This window comes from Thermobia domestica, chromosome 3 (assembly GCF_964235325.1).
Source record: "Thermobia domestica chromosome 3, izTheDome1.hap1.1, whole genome shotgun sequence".
In the NCBI taxonomy this organism is placed as follows: domain Eukaryota; kingdom Metazoa; phylum Arthropoda; class Insecta; order Zygentoma; family Lepismatidae; genus Thermobia; species Thermobia domestica.
The window spans coordinates 329,800,418-329,819,614 of NC_137456.1; the positions used below are offsets into that span (position 1 = coordinate 329,800,418).

At 33.6% G+C, this 19,197-nt stretch overlaps 1 protein-coding gene across 3 annotated transcripts in view; it reads left to right on the forward strand.

Annotated features, from left to right (window-relative positions):
• The window catches only part of LOC145681208 (uncharacterized), a 140,540-nt gene that overhangs the window by 770 nt on the left and 120,573 nt on the right, over positions 1 to 19,197 (forward strand). For all 3 annotated transcript variants that reach the window (XR_014130742.1, XM_081752734.1, XM_081752733.1), the window contains exon 2: positions 10,737 to 11,287. Coding sequence is in view for 2 of the 3 variants with exons in the window: in XM_081752734.1 (XP_081608860.1) it covers positions 10,851 to 11,287 (437 nt within the window). In the remaining variant the exon portion in view is untranslated. The remainder of the gene's footprint in view (positions 1 to 10,736; positions 11,288 to 19,197) is intronic.

The following is a 19,197-nucleotide window of genomic DNA, read 5'->3' on the forward strand; positions in this document are numbered from 1 at the left end:
ACTTAAGCGAAAACTCCTATTGTCATCATTATGTCTGAACTTCAACGTGGTATTATCGAGATAAAGGTGTGGCGAAGATAAGAGAGCATTGAATGTGTGTGACACCTTGTCATAGGGGCCGTTAATATGCCTACAATTTAGTTTTAATATAAAAATCCTCCGGGATAACTTTACAGTGCCCGCTCCAGCTGGTATATTCTAAAACAAAAATTACACTATTAATTTTATGAAAATGGATCCAAACTTCTTTAATTTCAAGCTAAACCGTTCCTAACTAACTCCTACCTCCCCGCATCGTATTCTACTGGCAAGGGTCAAGAACCCAGGTCCCCCTTTCCATTTAGTTGTAATAGAAACCGAAAGCAACGTGAACTGCGGGGCTCCAACCCTCTTCACTCGCTGACGCTCGCTCACCAATACTATTTGAAATACATATTAAACTTTGGTACAGAAAGGAATCAACCTAGGTACTAACCTCTATAGGGAGGGCCTGTGTTCTAGAATCTTCCTTATTGTACTCTATCCTACTATACTATACAGTTTTAAAGCAGGCCTACTTCTCGATTCGCAGGTGTGGCGTGTATTGGAAAGTTTTCCTACTTCTCCATATCAGCCACAGATAAAACGAATTTTTCTTTGTTTGTAGGATCTATATCTGGGATACCAACATCTTTAACCGGTAGTGCTTTTAGAGAAAAAGAGAAGAAAATATGCTAACTTGAGTTAGTATAATTTCTAAATTCACAATGTGCCAACGTGAATTTGAGTATAAATGAAATAGAAGTTTTACACAAAAATTTTTTTATTTCATACAGTTTTTCTCATTGTCCATATTTTTCTCCGTGCCATATGTGAACATCCTACTTTACATTGATGAAACTCACAGGATCCACCAGAAATAGTTGTTGAGACAAATAAATACTCTTACGACTTGCGTTAATTATTGTTTCCAATAAAAAGAGTTTGAATGCAAAATAGGCAAGTGAATCTGAGCTAAGTGGCTACCAAGAAATATGAATGTTATGTACCTGAGTTAGATAGTGCGAATCTGGTAGAGCCGCTCCGCAGTTCGTTTGCACGTCCGTTGGACCTGGGTCTTCAAAAACACAGCATTTCCGTGTAAGCGAAAAAAGTGGTAAATCGCGACAAAGGCATTCCTATTTTTTAAGGCTGATATATATTTGATGGAGGCAGGATTTGTGTAGAATCATAAGAAGAGTTATAAATTCGCTAATTTATATTAATGCTATATTTGATTAGCTTCTAAACATTTGACCTCTTTCGTTTAATGACCTTTTTTGTATATTAAAACAATCAAGTTTCTAAACCTAGATACGGAAAAATTATGTATCATACAGCACATGTAGGTTTGGCGTTTCCTCTTTATTTTGTGTGTAATATTTTGTATTGATAGAATATGGCAATATGAAAAATGTCATTACGTATTGCATTAAGTTCACATAATATAATAGGTTATCGAGACATATATGCAAAAAGGATCACGTGAACTATACTTTACATATTTTATTAGGTTTATTTATAATAGTGTTTGAAAAAAAATCCTCATTTCCCCTCACTACATTGTAACGATTCATGATGTGAACCATTTATATAAATGGGAAAATATAAGCAAGTTTCTTTAGAGTGGTGGTGGTAGAATTGTTAGGATTGTAGAATTTTGCATAAATTTGTTTTCGTAAAATTAGCCCAGAAATTCTATATCTTCCTAAATTTCCTCCAGCGGGTCCAATCCTTTGTACAAATAATTTTCTTAAGTTCCAAAGAGATAGTTTGCTGCTCGTAGTTTTGTTGTACAGTATGATAAAATTGACTAACGAGGAAGATCCATAAACCGTGAGAGATGAATTTTGATAAAAATTACTGACAAGATTCAGTTCGAGATGCTAAGTAACGTAGTTATAGTCACTCGATGCGCAAATGCTTCGTTGAGCTGTTACACCAACGCCATCTTGAAATCTAATAGGCAATGTCCAAGAATACCCTTTTGGCACAAAAAGGAAAAATCTCTTGGTAGATCTGACTTCAACATTGTAAACCGGAATAGGACATCTATATGTGGGATTACTTCCAGTCATGATCGCCATCTTGAAAGGCGCCATATTGAATCGTGGTCAAATATGATAAATAGCAAGGGCGTCATGTGGGGTATCAAATAGCAATGAAATTTACTCCTGAATCCACTTCCGTAACTAAAGTTTACATATCTGTTTCTTTTCAGAGTTAAGAGCTCTCTCACCCACAGAAACATATAAAAAGTGTGCAAGTTAAATTTGTGTTATGAAACATAGTCGTGCGCTCACTTGCAGGGTTTTAACTAATGCAGTAGTAGTCACTTGATCTACAAGAGCCACTATACTAATCAGATCTCGAGCCTAGTGAGAGAAATCATTAATTAAATTGAAATGACTGTAGCGAAAAATGGAATATCAGCATTGTAACAAATTATACCTATTTCAAAGTGCGCTGTATATGAGTCTGTGTGTGTTGCGATTATGCATAGTATTTAAATGCTGTAATATAAGTTAGGTGCAATGGCACATATGAATTTACAAGGATATGTGTTGAAGTTATTAGATAATTAATACAAAAATTACCAGAAAAATTATATAAACTGGTGCACGTAAGCAAATATTAACCTACTAACCTTTTGCTCTTCAGTTGTGATGGTGGAGATCCATAAGGAAGTGATTAGCACAGCAACATGGAGCACTACAAACACTTAACAAAATCCACTTTCATCACAATCTTCATGATCAGATACACTATTTTCTACTTGCAACATAGTCTCCAGAACATCCGTAAATTATTGCCCTCGTATCCACATTTCTGCCATGCATATGCAAGCATGTCCTTTAGGACTGGCGCACAAAATGATGTTAGACAACAGAATTAATTTCTATTATGAAAATTCTGTTATATAACTTGTTCGGTGTACCACAAACAAAGAATTTATGTCAAAAATAATCCGAATTATCAGCTTATATTGCCGAAAAAAGTATACATCAAGAGGCTGAATAAATTTCGTGGTCTTTGGGGGTATAACTTCAGCACGAATGTTTTTCCCATGTAACAATTCTCGCACGTCTTCACCCGTCTGTCCACTCCAGGAATCAAGCAACGGCAAGGAATCCTGTTTCACGTAAGGAATAAACATCTTTTAGCCACTGTTTGACGTGTTCGCGAATGAGTTTATCTGATTTGCTCGCATCAATAACAATGTTGAAAAGTGTTTGTCTAGCTAAATGTTGTTTCACTTTGGGTCCGAACACGCATTTGGGCCCCTGGAAACACACACACACACACTTATATATATATATATATATATATATATATATATATATATATATATATATATATATATATATATATATATATTTATGTGTGTGTGTGTGTGTGTGTGTGTGTGTGTGTGTGTGCGCCTAGCCGTACTGGAGAAATGTGAATTTCGATAGTATATGCGTGGGACACTGATGCCAAAGACTGAACAACTGCTGTAGTATGTGTCTCACCGATTTTTGGCAGTGTTCTACCAGAGGTCATTTCTAACTCAAATTTACCTAGGTAGACTGATCAGTATTAAAGATGGATTCACTGCTGTACGGTATCTCATTTATTACTCATGTATTAATCACAAAATTTTGGGCATTATCAAGTAATTCACCTTCGTTTTCAACATCTTTCTTCGTTACAAATTGAGTAATCTTTCGTAAGCGAATCCTGTGCTCTTTTTTAAATTAGTTAATGAAACCATGAGAAGCACGGAATGGATAGTTCAATTTCCTCGCTGTCAGTAACATCCACGCTTTTAAATGATAATCATGAACTGTAAATGCGTAGTGCGATAAATGTTGAACGTCTTTAGTACTTCGTATTTAAGTAGTGATATGACATGAGAGCGAGGAGGTTTGTTATGGAATTTCAAAGCCTTATACACAAACGCTGTATTGCATTTTAATTTCTTCTCTGCAGCTGCAACTGTGTTACTTTCCATTCTTTTTCAATAATGCAACGTGCACCTGAATTTGTATTTGCTAACGACAGCTTCTGTTACACATACAGATTTAGTCCGGTTTAGAGATGACATCTCATGCTCGCTCGTAGAAGGCTCACTGTCACTAATTGATGGACTAGTTATCTGTTCCAAATCCATTTCGTTTGTCGAATCTTCATGCTCACTCTCTGTGTCAGTTTCTACATTTAATGTGTCACTAACTGTTAGAGAAACTTTATCATCATATTTTCTTGCTATCATTGCAAGCAATGTATCTCCAAATGTCTTATCTTCTACCCCATTATCACTCACGACACTATATTTTTCCACTACTGCTTGATTTAAAATGTTGACTACGTTTATCGGATTAATTGTACGAATTTTATGCACGGAACGAATGTTTCACTGATCCAACAAATGCGTTCGTACCTAACGTCACACGTCTTCTCGCACCAAAATTGCTGTACTACTACCGTTTGTCATTCGGAGACAGACACCAAACACCTCACTGCACACCCATGTTGCAATTGTCTGTAGGAAAACACTCTAAATTCTGCATGTTATGTCTTAAAACCCTAAACAATAGTCTAAAGTCAAGAGAACTAATAAGTGTACTTTGTTAGTTTTTAATAATACGGAGTACAATATTGGGGAAATTCACCACATTCCCATAGAGTATTTCGAACACAAAAAAGAGCCATATATATCATTGTGAGTGTCAAAGCACATGAATAAACAAGTCCCAAAATGAATTTCTTGAGTTGTCAAGTACGTGGTGTAAATAATAAATAAATCCTCGAAACACCTGCTACAATTAGTTATTTATCACAGTTTTGATATGAAAACTAGTTTTGCCCTTATTATAAGCGAGTGTTTTATCGTTAAAGGTGGAAAGATGCAGATATTTAATTATTTAATATTGAAGGAAAAAGCCAGAAAGAGGCTTGTTTAATGGATTGCAACTTGGTATTGTATCTTGTAATAATATTTACTGCCATCTATTCTTTGCAGGTGTGTATGCATTATCTTACCCCTAATAGCAGAATAGACACAAGAAAAGTTAATTCTAAATTTCCAGGTGTATATTATAAGAATAGGTTGTGAACTGATAATTTAAATCCCCTTCATTGTTCAATGCGTCAGCAATAAATCGATTCTATTTAAACAAACTGATAATAAATACAATAAAGTATTTTAACTTCGTAATATGCACGAAAAATTACACGTTGTCAAGTATGAGTATTGGAAAAGAACGCAATTTTCTGCAGCAATGAGGGTCTTTGCGTAAGGTTTCAAGGTTGGAGAATAAAACTTAACACAATATAATGGACCATGTAAAATTGCCTAAAATAGATTTTGATTCAGTTTAACGTCCCACACCTATGCCTGCTACGCTAAAGGAGACATGGACCTACTGATTATAGTGAATTTTCTAATATAAATCCGAACAATCCCTTTGGTATTCTCTGCTCGTTAGTACTATTAAATATGTGTTTCATCGACCACCAGTCTATTCCATCGCACTTTGAAATAGGTATAATTTGTTAAAGTGCTGCTATTCCATTTTCCACTACAGGCATTTCAATGTAATTAATGATTTCTCTCACTAGGCACAAGATCTGATAGATATAGTGGCTCCAGTAAATCAAGTGACTACTACTGCATTAGTTAAACCCTGGATTTGCTAGCACGACCATATTTCATAACAAATTTAACTCGCACAGGTTTTATATGTTTCTGTGGGTGAGAGAGCTCTTAACTCTGAAAAGAAAACAGATATATAAACTTTGGTTACGGAAATGGATTCAGCAGTAAATTCCAGTGCTACTTGATACCCCATATGACCCCCTTGCTATTTATCATATTTGACCGCGATTCAATATGGCGCCTTTCAAGATGGCGATCATGCACTGGAACTACTCCCACATATAGACGTCCTATTCCGGTTTAAAATGTTGAAGTCAGATCTACCAAGAGCTTTTTCCTTTTTGTGCCAAAAGGGTGTTCTTGGACATTGCCTATTGGATTTTAAGATCGCGTCGGTGTAACAGCTCAACGAAGCATTTGCGCATCGAGTGACTATTACTACGTTACTTAGCATCTTGAACTGAATATTGTCAGTAATTTTTATCAAAATTCAACTCTCACAGTTTATGGACCTTCCTCGTAAGAGCATTGAAATGTTTCAAGTGGCTCTGTATCAAAAAAATTATCTGCACTTTCGTTAAATTTCTCCTTGAAATTTAAGGATATGACATCTTCAGAGATGTTTTTTCGGCGTTTTTGTCGTAAGACAACGTGGAAGTCGCTATCGGGTCAAAATACCAAGAGAACAGTAAGAACTATTTGCGTATCGTGTACTATCCATTACATAAAAATGGGCCCCTGATTTCGCGGTGCTGCCCTGACGTTCACTCAAAACTTATTTTGCAATACTTAAGACACATGAGTTTTCTTTGAACTGTGTTGTAAAAAAAAAGAAAGAAAAGAGTCAATGAAATAGTACTTATTTTGTTGCACTCTTTTCATAGATTATTGTTTATAGGACTATATATTAGGTTGGAAACAATATTACGTTAAATAATTTTCTGACTACGATATGTAGATTGTAAGTTTGGAAAAGTTCAATTTTCATCACTTGATACTTTTGTGTATTAAAAATAAATCTCTGACGCTCTGATCTGTTTTACCATTGTATATAGAGAAACGTGGAAAACACATTCCAAAATTTGGAATTCTAGTGTTCCAAATATGAGAAAATTTTAACGAAAAAGAATTTACTTGGTAGAGCATTTACTAAAATAAAAAGAAAAGTGTTTATCCCAACATTCTGTGCAGTGAGTGGAGGGTCATGTGGCAGCCAGCCTTTGAATTAACCGTGATTATATACAGTAACTTTAATTGCGGCAAAGCTGCACTGACCATCTCGTGCTGTTTTGTCGCATTAAGGAAGCTCGCAGCTGGAGCCTACATCATATGAATGTAATAGGAGAAGAAAGTAAGATCTCATGACCTTTCACATCATCTTAATAGCAATAGCAATGGATGTACTATCTCAATGAAATATCGAAATGAAGCTATGCGTAGCACATCCAAAAATCTATTAATATAAATACTTCATTCGTTTTGGCCGCATGTTGACTTATCGCTGCTGCTATCTTTCTGGACATGTATTATTCATAATGGCTCCATTTGTACTTTAATATCTATCAGTGTCCACATTTTCGAGCTTACAAACACGTTAAAGGGAAAAAAGAAATGTAGTTTTGGCAATCACGTTTTCACCCAAGTTTTTCTGCAATCAATTCCCCGGCCGAATTTACCAGATCAACATGGGTGTTTTCTTTTCTTTCATGAATGAGAACAATATGGAATGTGTTGGTGACGAGGGCTGTTTATGGTATACTATAAATGAGGAAGTACTGATGATACTAGATACTAGATACGTTGGAAGATATGATATTTTCAACGTTTATCTACGGTTTGTATACGTCAAAAACGTACACACACGTATATTCACATCATATGTGTTGATAGCAATAAAACGGGAAAACGTGCATTGATATTTCCTTGATTATTTCTTGTGTTTTTATTCAAATAATATGCCTATTTGTTCTATGAGCGGCGGTATTACAAAAAAAGAGGCAAAATTTTGAATGATAATCGAAATGTACGACACTAAAGAGAAGTACTGGGATCTCTAGTTGCGAAGAGAAATTTCTTGTGAAGTATAACTTCAGTATTGCATATCAACTAAGGTTGTATCATGTAATAAAGTTTGTGCGTACATTTGTTTCTGTAGATGTGTATTTTCTACTGTGTGCAATAAGTTTAAAAACTGACAAAAAGAAACAAATTTTCGAGGACCACACCCAATCAAAACAAAATAGACGGTTCTTTTCTCCAGTTTTCAACAACTCGTACGTTTATTGTATATCTTGTTAATTTCTAAGAAATTAGTTTAAAGTCTCATGTAGATATGACATTTTAGAACTTTCTCTGAAACGCGAAGGACAGTAAAAGTTTTATTATCTGACGGGCTGAGAGTGGTAAATACGCGCCAGGAAAAATAAACACACTGCTGAACATGACCACACTTACTTACACGTGACGTTACGATCTTCTAGCCAAGATTGTATCACACGTTCACGCACCAGAAAAATGTGGCAATGTTCCACTCCATGTAAGCTGCGATAGCGATTGCGCAGAATAGAGAAAATCATATCAGATATGCCATTGTTTGACTTTAAAATAAACCTATCAGTTTGTTTGAAGAAAGACACTTTAAGATCCTTCTAAAAGTGTTTTTTTTATTTATTTTTTTTAAAGATTAGTAATACACCGCAGCAATTCAGAGATAATGATGTCTGAACTTTCAGTGAGTAACATTAAAATTACTAAGTATTGAGTAATGAAATTTTCAGCACTTAAAGTTAATAGATGGACCTACATATCGGGTACGGGAAATTATTTTACGAATTCTTTTCCGATATATAGTCTTATGAACATTAACCAACCAAAAGAATACAATAAAATAAGCACTTTCTCATTAATTCCTATTTTTCTTACTGCTCAGTACAAAGAGAAGTTTCATATTTTAAGTATTGAAATGACAACGTTTCAGCAATAACTAGCGAGGTACGACAATGCAGTATAAATTTCAAATGATCATCTGGTCAGCACCACGAAGTGTAGGGCGTATCTTTATGAAATTAGTAGTAGTAAGTAAATTACGGTATCGGAAATCTTGAGTAAAATACAAGATTGCTAACTTAGTGCAAGTATTAAGGAAAACATAAAATAAATTTTGATTTGGAACACGTCGCCATCTCCGAATGTTCCGACACTTGTTATATATACGTGTTTAACACTCACTATTAATATGAGCTGCTCCGTGGCTAAGCGGTTAGCGTACGCGCCTTTGGCGTGGGCGACCCGTTTTTAATTTTTGGCCTGAGCACATGTGGTTTTGATTCCACGTTAATCAGTGGGTCCGCGTCTCATTAAGCTTCAATGCTGAAAGAGACGTTAAACTCAAAGTCAACTCAACTTAGTATGTTAATATCATTCGAGTAATGAGCTGTAGCAGTTATGAGATCAGAAGACACTGACAGTGTATAAAATACTGTTGAAACTCTGGTAAGCTTAGTTGATTCCTATTGGAAAAATCCTTCGGGGCGATTTCATTGTTCCAGGAAGAGGCATTCACTATCGTAGAAGAAGTAACTTCTTTGACGGTTTAAAAGAATATTGTCTGAATGCAATTACATAAAGTACCGAAAAGCGCACACTACTCAAACCAGTATTCATAAAACATTGGGAAAATACTACACAGTTGATTTGTATGGTAGAAAAAATTGCTTTTTCCATCCAAATAAGAGAGATATTTGCTTAAATTTTAAGAAACCTTTTAATGTGAGTAGGCATTTGTTCTAGTAAAATAAAATTGGTTAAATACATCTCCTATAACACAGCTCTCTCACATTTATATCTCACTTTAATTTTCAAAAGAATTGGGACTTGTAGTTGGCATATATGCCAATAAGACTCTTCGGTGTTAATATCTTGTGATGTTGATTTTGATGTTTAAAAATAAAAAAACTGAATTCATTATCGAAAATAAAAATAACATATCGTTTTACGAAATGTTTCAGTTCAATAAAATATACCGTATACCTATGCTCTTAGTACTCTTTTCTTTCGCTAATTTAATGTAGTTGTACGCTAGACGATAATAAGATTGTTATATGCCCCATTACATCTCTATATTTAATAGCTCTCTAGATGCTCTTTAGATAAGCCTTACGCCTTCTGCGCGAAAGATTGGTTCACTTCTGGTAAGAACATTTGCTGTTAGGCTCCGACATTAGCCAATAGGTCGATGTTTCACATAACATTGCAACCAAAATTTACACTAAACACGAATACGCCTAATTATCCGATAAATACCATAAGTTGCTGTATCAAAAAAATCCATTTACAATTAAATTTTTTAAATGGAAAATACCAAAATATTAAAGGAAATCAGAGCACTCAAAAACGACGCAAAATAAATTTTAATAGAAATTGCTAGAGCTACATGTATTTGATTAAGGATGAGAGGCTGAAGACAACAAGTAGATCTGTCTTTAAGATGTTATAATACGTCTTGAAAATGTAAACCATTTCTAAGTAAAATTTGTATAGCATTGCTTTTCATATTTTATTTAAGAAATATAAGCTAGGTATGTACCGCAGTTTCCTGTCTTCAGGCAATACTGATCATACGCAGAGAATTCGTTAAATTAAGAAAAAGTGAGAAAAAAGGCAAAAATCGTACTTAAATAAAATGTATTTACTTATAACAAGAAAGATTATTTATATCTATAGCATAAACTATTTATTAAATATAGATAGTTTTTGTTAAATATAGTTTGTTATCAGGAAAATAGGTTAGTTTTCGATTTATCAAGAGAAAAAAAAAGAAAAAATGTGATAATAATAAGCTTTTCAGTAGTTCGTTATGGTTCTGTATTTTTGGTATTTAGATCTATCGTTATTTTGTTATTAGTAGCAAAATTTCAAAAATTTTAAAATACTTGTTCCAGTACCTTTTATATCCCTAGTCTGATACCAAACCATTCCACCCACTAACTCACTTTCACCTGAACTGGCATTTACTTTTGTGTTTCCCGAGCTTGGTGATAAATTTAGATAAAACGAATATTTTTCTTATTCCTTTCAGATTTGTTTTTTTTTCTTCAACATTGAATGCTGAAGGTTTTAAATCTCAAACTTGAACAATTTTTTATATTAACGAAACAGCTTCTCATTTTTTCTACATTGTAATAAAATTGAAATGGAAACAAAAAACGTTCGTATTAAAGTTGAAGTGAAAACAGAAAACGTGTTATTTGAAGAATGTAATTACGAACTTTGTACTAGTAGCTCTGACGATCACAAAGATCCTCTTGCAATAAATTTGGAATGTAAGGAACGAGAAAGTACAACGGAGGGAGAGAATTTCGCTCCAGACAGTGATGAGGATAAAACAATATCAGATTGGAAACTAACATCTAAAGCAATATGTTTGATCAAGCTTTTGTCAACAGTTGAAGTACCTGTAAATTCCAATAGTTTTCACAGTAACATCAAGCCAAATTCCTCCGATTTAACAGACAGCACAAAAGAATCAAGCAATCAGATATCTTCCAATATTGGATATAAGAATGATCACGAAGGGGACGTTCAAGAAAATGATAAGCAAGACGCAGGTAGCAATGCTCAGGCTGTCAGGTACGTTTAAATGTTTTATTTAATAAGAGTTAACACTTTGTATACTTATTGTTTTCAAATTGCAATACTTCGTTAACTATTCTTTTCTTCGTTTAGTTTTAACTGAGTAAATAGAATTGCAAACATTTGATAAAATAAATAAGAAAAAACAAAAAACAAACACATCCTAATGTTTAGCTTCTAAGTTCAGGTGAGCAATACTTGATCCATAACGAAATGTCATCAAGTTCTAACTTTAGGTTTTCTTGCTTCATTTTTTAATAATAACTAGTCACATCATAGTTCAATGAGAAACATTGGAAACGATGCTTTATAATCGTTTAAAGAGTTGACAGGCAAATACTTTTTTATAATTATATGTGCTGTGGCCTGTTTATTAAATAATTAAGTATTAATTTTTTGAATGATTGGCAATAAGCAGTTGATTAACTCAAAATATTTTCGTGTGGTGGTTTGAGTTGTATTTTGAGGAACATTTGTTTTTCTACTGTTACTGTGAATGAAGCGGACGTTTGAGTGATTAACCATAGGGATACCCACTTCAATTAACAACAAAATGTCAGCGTTCTCTGTGTTCTCTACCTTTCACCACGTCAAATTCAATTGAATCATGTTGCATGTAACTAAATAACACACAGAAGAAATGTCAAGATATGTATGTTCTTTCTCAGCAAATGTTGCTTAGACGTCGATGAGAGAAAGTGACGGTGGATTACAGTGGTTGCAAAGAGTGTTAAGCCATAGTAATACACGGAGGGTTAAAGTAGATGCAAGCTTAGTAGATCGTGGTGGGAAGTAGTGAATGTGACACGGATGAGGTTTCTATTGAATCATGACGTCTCGAATATATACGTCACTTAAATAATTCAGAGGCCTTTATGTATTTAAATTTACGTATTAACTTAAAAGTGTAGAGTAAGTGCTCGATAGATTTTTAAATAAATTGGGCACAAAATCGAATTAAAAATTAGCGTGAGTAGTAATATTTATTTTTAAATTTGTCATCGACATTTCAGGTACAGATGTCGATCTCTTTTTTTTGGGGGGGGGGGGTTTGGCTAATCTCGAGTGTTTGGTTTTTGTCATTTTATTGATGGCACTTCGGTGGATTTACTAGTAACTAATTCAAGGTGCAAAACATCCACACTGAACACATACTAACCTTATACGTTCCATCTGTGATGAATAATTATTGCTAAAAGGAGATAGTAGTAAAGTTTTCGCGGGAACGTATACTGTTAGTTATTAAGTAATCTGCCTTCTGGCTGGTCGTGGGGCTAGTGAGGTGTTACTTCGTTTTTAATTTATGTTTGGACCTGGAATGTTTCTTCCAGGTTTGTTGATCGTCAGCTTCCTCATTTAGATAGTCCCAATATCTTCTTCTATATTTTAAAATCATCGATTCGTTGCATTCTTTCTGCTCATTGCTGTCATTCCATCATTCCCTAATGGCGGTATGAAAAAGACAATTTCTTCGGAAGATGTGTTAAGTCCAATTGGTCTTTCACGAAAGATGCTGCCTAATTGTGCGAAATTAAGAATATGTTTTCAACACTCAATTAGTTATTTCATTCACAGCAGAAATTAAGTATAAAAAGTTTTACTTTCTGTGCAATCATAGATAAAAGTTCCCACATGGTCTTTAATGTCTATTTTGGGGAATGTCAATTCTACACTTTATTAGTGAAGAATTATGGGTTTTCAAATGTTTAGTTTCTTCAATATTAATTCTAACAATAAAAGGTTTTCCAACTAGCACTGGATGGGTATATGCATTTTAATCCATTAATCTAGCTCCTTTTTCATTCATTTCATTTTTTAGACCAATGCCAAATATTTTTAGTTAACTCCTCTATATTATTTATTATTATTATTATGATTATTATTATTATTATTATTATTATTATTATTATTATTATTATTATTATTACTAAAAGTACTAGTAGTGGTATTACATTGATATTTGTAATGATTCTGGCTTGGACTCGTTACCGTGTACTTACTGTACACGACTGTTACGTAACCAAAGTTTTTACATGCCATCAGAAAAATGTTTGACTTTTTTATGATGATACTTTCAGACCCGGAGGTAGCACCAAACCTCTCACGTAATAAGTATAAATATTCTTTCTTATTCAGCAGTAAGCGGAGAAACGAAAGTTAAAAAAAAAATCTGTTATTAATGGGACAGGATGCAAATACGTGGTGATCTTTGTCCCCATTTCTGCCAAAAAAAGTAAAAAAATGTTAGTTATATGCCTGAATTGTGGAATTATATGCGAAAATTGTTTGTATATAGAGTAACAGGTAATACAAGATAATTGGTAGCATCTTTAAGTAAGAGATGCACCGACTTCTCACTAATTTGATTAAAATTTATTTTTCAGAAATGTACGAATGTTTGAAATCAATGACTTGTTTACCTTTTCCCTTTGGCTTTACGTTTAGATTTGAACTATAGTTTCCCCGCACGCCAAATCGTGCTTCCTTGCATTACTATAGTCTTAATTTCGTGTAAATATCTTCCCGGAAAAACCATTCATTCAGTTCCAGCATTTGTTTCAGTTCATCTGGTATTCTCTAGATTTTTGTCCCATTCTCGTATTTCTCTTCCGACATCAGACAACAATTCAAGACTCATACTACCCACAGAGAAATAAAGTCAGCTAAGTTTTAGTGTAATACGACCTATTACTTTTCGGTGAATATGAATTCTACCAAAAAAGTGTGAAACGAATGCTAGAAGTTGGAATAGCACAAACCCATCTTTAATAAGGAGGGCAATTTCTATTTACGTAATAGGAGTGGTAACTAGTTAAGGTAGTCGTAGCTGTACACAATAAGTAGTGTACGTATCTGGTAAAAAAAAGAATCTTTATATTGATTTTCCTTTCAATTCGTGTTAAAAACTGTATTAATAAATTAGTGAAGTTAGTTTATTATCATAAGCACCTATGTCTATAATTGTCGAATAATTTCCTAATTAAGATTTTTCTTCTAATAATTTCACTTTTGTCTTTCGTTATCGATGAATTTACTATTTGTGTGTCTAAAAATAAACAAACTAGTTCAGCATTTCTGGTATACATGAAAAATATGTTTTAAAAATGCATAGATACCAATTGTACTGCGGTTTATTTTGTGCAAAGTGTACACCAAATTCCAAACAAGATAGATTCATTGATTTTTAACGGAGTACATTTCTCATATTCTTGTTTGCTAGTGCCATTTTCCGGAAAAAATCACTTTCAAATATCATCATGCACCATTTTTCCGTTATTTTATTTATAGTTTTAAGTAGCACTTTTGAAATGTTTTTTCCAAGAAAAAATCATGTAACTACGGACAAATTATCCTAGGATATCTTTGACTTATTTTCTAATGTCAGACTCTTTCTATTTCTCTGTCTTATTAACCCACATTTTTCCGAATTATTTTTTGTGGCGAATTTTCCTAATATATGTACGGAGTACTCTGTGATGAGCAATAATCACAAAATTCTTGAAATAAATGATCTGCATCCTACGTGTACACTTTTCGAAGAGTGGATCGAAAATGACACATCGCAAATATCGTTCTTAGTCACAGGTTTCGTTTTCGACCCATTGAGAACATGAGTTAAAGTTTTCAATACGTTGTCCTTCTGAATAAATTTGTTAGTCAGTATCAACTGGAATAAGTGTTTACATTAATTCTAATTTATTAATTTTAATTATTACATTTTCGTCAGACACATGTTGTTTCCATAGATCTACAATATTTGAACAGTTTATAGAGCATTGTTCTTTAATTTCTGATAAGAAACATTTGGATAATAACTATATGATTTAATATACGTGAAAATAGATTGTACACCATTTTGTATCTACACTAGCGCACCAATGATACATATTTATGCCTGAGTATGAAACGCATCGAAACATTTGTCACGCAGAAATAGTTTGCATTTAACATTGTTTCGTTTTTGCAAATCCTCAGGTCTTACTTAAAATTGAAACCATTACTGTATGACCTATGTTGTAGTACCTGACAATGGTATTTGAAGATTTTGAAGTAGCATCAACTTCAGGCCCAGGCTTTAAATTCCAAAATTTCCTCAAAAGTATCTTGCAAATGCTTATGCGTAGGGTCAATGTGTGTAGGGTCAATAGTTTATCCAGCCTTCCTTTCAAGTATACAACAATTTGCGGTAACAACGTTTAGCATCCAGACTATGACCGGGAAATACCACTTCATTTCACGACTGGAAGAGCGATAGAGCTGCAGGTTTGGTCCAGTTTGTCCGCTCCACACATGTTTGCATTATAGTCGGAAACCAGTGCTGACATTTGCACCAGGGTCCACTTACCAGACTAAGAAGAACGGCTTGATGTTGTCTTCAGTGGTTTGGCACCGCGGTAGAAATAATTGACTTCGTCCCGTCGTGGAAAATTTCTTGTGTGAATTGTAGCTGTTCCTAGGTGTGTATGTGGCCTTAGGCGTGTGATGGGTGGCTTTATTTAACACAGTGATAGACTTCGCTCACTGTCAGAGTCCGGAGCTTCCCACAGGAAATGGATTTTATGCCAAACTGGGTCGAATTTGGCCTTGGTTACTACGTGTATATGTCATAGCGTATGATCAGTATGTTGAAGAATTCATGATACTCAGACTCCATAGAATTTGGCCTTGGGTTTCCACGTGAAATTGATTTGTTGCTAAGGGGATATAGCATTTAATGACTTTAAGTATTGAGACACGTGATGTCTGTGTGTGTGTGTGTGTGTGCGTGAGGTCGTATGCCTGATGTAGTAGGATCACGTGACGAAAAGTAGTGATTGTGAGTACGATGATAATGTAAACGGAACGCAGAACGTACACGTATGCGTATGTGTATATCTTTCCGTTAGCAGCTGTTGTGAAGGAAGAAGAATCGAATTAAAGATGCTATCGTCAATGAATATATTAGGTAAGCTTACTACGCAATCATTGGATCCCTTTAAAATGATGCATGATTTAGAGATTTCCGTACCATTTCGTATTGTAAAGTTTGAGGTAATTACAGCGAATAATGGAAGGAAGCTATGTGTCACATTTCAAGGAGGACAAAAAAGTAAGTAATTTTACCAGGACGCTGTACTGGAATATTAGAAGAAGATAATGGTGCATTATTATCGTATTTGCAAAGTGGAAAGATATGTTTAACATGTAGAGGAATGAAGATTAATTTATCTGGACGTACCATGCACGATCTTGAATTTACTGAGATTGTATCTTGTTCGTAAATACATATGACGTAAACAAACAAGACCAAGCATGGTTTTTCCTTTTCTTCCTTGCCTTTCGTACGTGCACAGATATGCGCATGCATAGTGACATTATTCTGTGTGCATCAGCAACTGGAATGAAAGGTCTATGAGTACTTGTCTACCAACTATGGATACTAAGAACGAGTACTACTAAATGGTACTCTTCAATGGTACTTGATTAAGGTCTGAATTCAATAGAAAATAATCTAATTTGTATTGGATTGGATAGTGTCACATTTGAATCAGTGATTCATATCGGTTGATTAAAATTGGAAACGAAAGTATTTGTAAAACAAAATCTCATAGACTCAATAACGAGTGAATTATTGGACAGTGCACAAACACAGCCGTGGTGGGGGAAACTGATACACTACGTTCGCGTTGTATGGATTTCTGTTAAGAAAGGAGGAAATTATTTTCTCATTTATACTGAGCAGTGTAGTCATAAATTTATTGCATTTAATAATAAAGATATAGCGAAACTGAAATGCTTCATTTACAAATAAATTTGTGATTTGTGTTCGTTTAATGCACTTAAATTTGATATAAATTTTTATTACTTCAGTAATATGAAAAGAAAATCTTTTAATATTGTCCTTGTGTACTATGATTATTATTTATAATAGTGAATTCATATATTTGAATATTTTTCAATAAAAGAAAAATTTTCGTATTTGAATTTATTATTATAGAAATCTTTCTAAACTATAATAGAATATTTTTTTATTTTGAAGAAAACTTTAAAGATAACTAATGTTAAGTTTTAAAACAAAATTTTATTATGTTGTTACTACTACAAGTATAATATTGAATTCACATACTTCTTTTAAATTACAGAAAAGACTCATTCCGTATTTGATTTCAATATTATTAGTTATATGATTGTCATTGAATTGAAAAAAAGTTCTCGATTCTTTTTTTGAATAGTTTAAAATCCTTTAATTCAATGAATTCTTGAGAAGAGTACAAAATACCTTTTTGATATATGTAATTAATTATTTAATTGATCATAAAAAATAGTTATTACTAAATGAAAAAAGTAAAACAACTTTTTAAAAAACAAAAGATGACATGCTACTTATTGACTAATAGTATTTACAGAAGAGAGAAAAAAAATTATGGTAATCTATTTTGAATTTTTTTTAAAACTCAGTTCTTAAATATCATGCAGTTCTTGAAAAAAGAATTAATTTTCACTGTAGGTGTTCCTTCATTTTCTGTTTGAATCAGTCAGTGAGTATTATTATTTATATGTTGTAACTTCATTATTTTCTGAAAAGAAAATGATTATGTTGATCACGATGTTCTTATTAAATACGCCTAGAAGTCATACTTAGAAAATTTGTATATTGTCTCAAAAAGAACACTTCAGGATTCCAATTACCCCACAAATTAAAGCGCCATACTGGAAACGAAGGAAGTACTGATAAGTGTAAAGTGCATAGAACTATAATATGTTATTTCCATGTTGTGCCTCGAACATAGAGTATTGGATGACAGAGAATAATGCATGTAATATTCGTAAATACGTGATTCATGCAAAAATATTTTTTCTAATTGTATATTATCTTGCTCACTAATTTACATAAAAAATACTGAAACCTCTTGAAGGCGGACACCTCTGTATAGCGGACAATTTTTGATTCCCCGCTGCTGTCCGCTTTAGGGAGGTTTCACTGTATTAATGACGCTTACTTGTAACATATTCTCACGTTGACCAAATTTTTCAGAAATTGAATTTAACATAACTTAGATATACTCCTACGTACTAGATTATGTTTTACTTTTTATATCTAGGCGTATTCCTTCCTTTTCATAAAATTGTCGAATGTACTTCTCTTTTAGTTCATTTGTCTCATAACATGATGACCATTCACTAGCTTCCATTTTTGCTTTACATATTTATGTACTTTGGAAATAATCAACCACTTTTTGTATTCTCACTATATTGAACAACATCATAAGCCCAAATCTCATGAATATCCATTTGTATCATTTATCCAATGATTTCTTATATCTTCTGCTACCCACGTACGATGTAGAGCTCATTCTTCATCACTGTGATTACAAGTTCACTCATTTCATTCATCACAACATATATGACAAAGGGGAGACATTATTCTGTCATTTCATTTGTAAGGCAGTTACAATGAGTTTTTGGAGGAACACTTAACTGATCATTCTACCTCTTCAATGCTGGAAAATTTGGAATCTCCAAGCAAATAGACTGTCTGGTGACGAATTGCAACTTAATTACTTTTTCATACGAACAGGTACAGTCCGCAGCAAAAAAAAAAAAAAACCTTGCAAGATGAGCTTTAAGTTTATTGCCAAATTACGCATAACAGCGCAGCGAATCAACGAATCAACATAACGTCTAAGCAGCACGAATGACGCGAGGAGAAACCTGGGAATCCTCCCCTGCACGTTTATTTTGGAACAAGAGCCTTTTCCGTTTCACAATAAACTTACATGCTTAGGTTGCAGGTTTCTTGCTGCGGACTGTACAAACTATTAACGTTTGCATACTTTACTTTTTCTTCAGGCTTTTCTGTTTTATGATACAAATGTATGGCATTCACACGCTCTCCATAAAAAGCGTCACTAGGATTCAATGGTGTT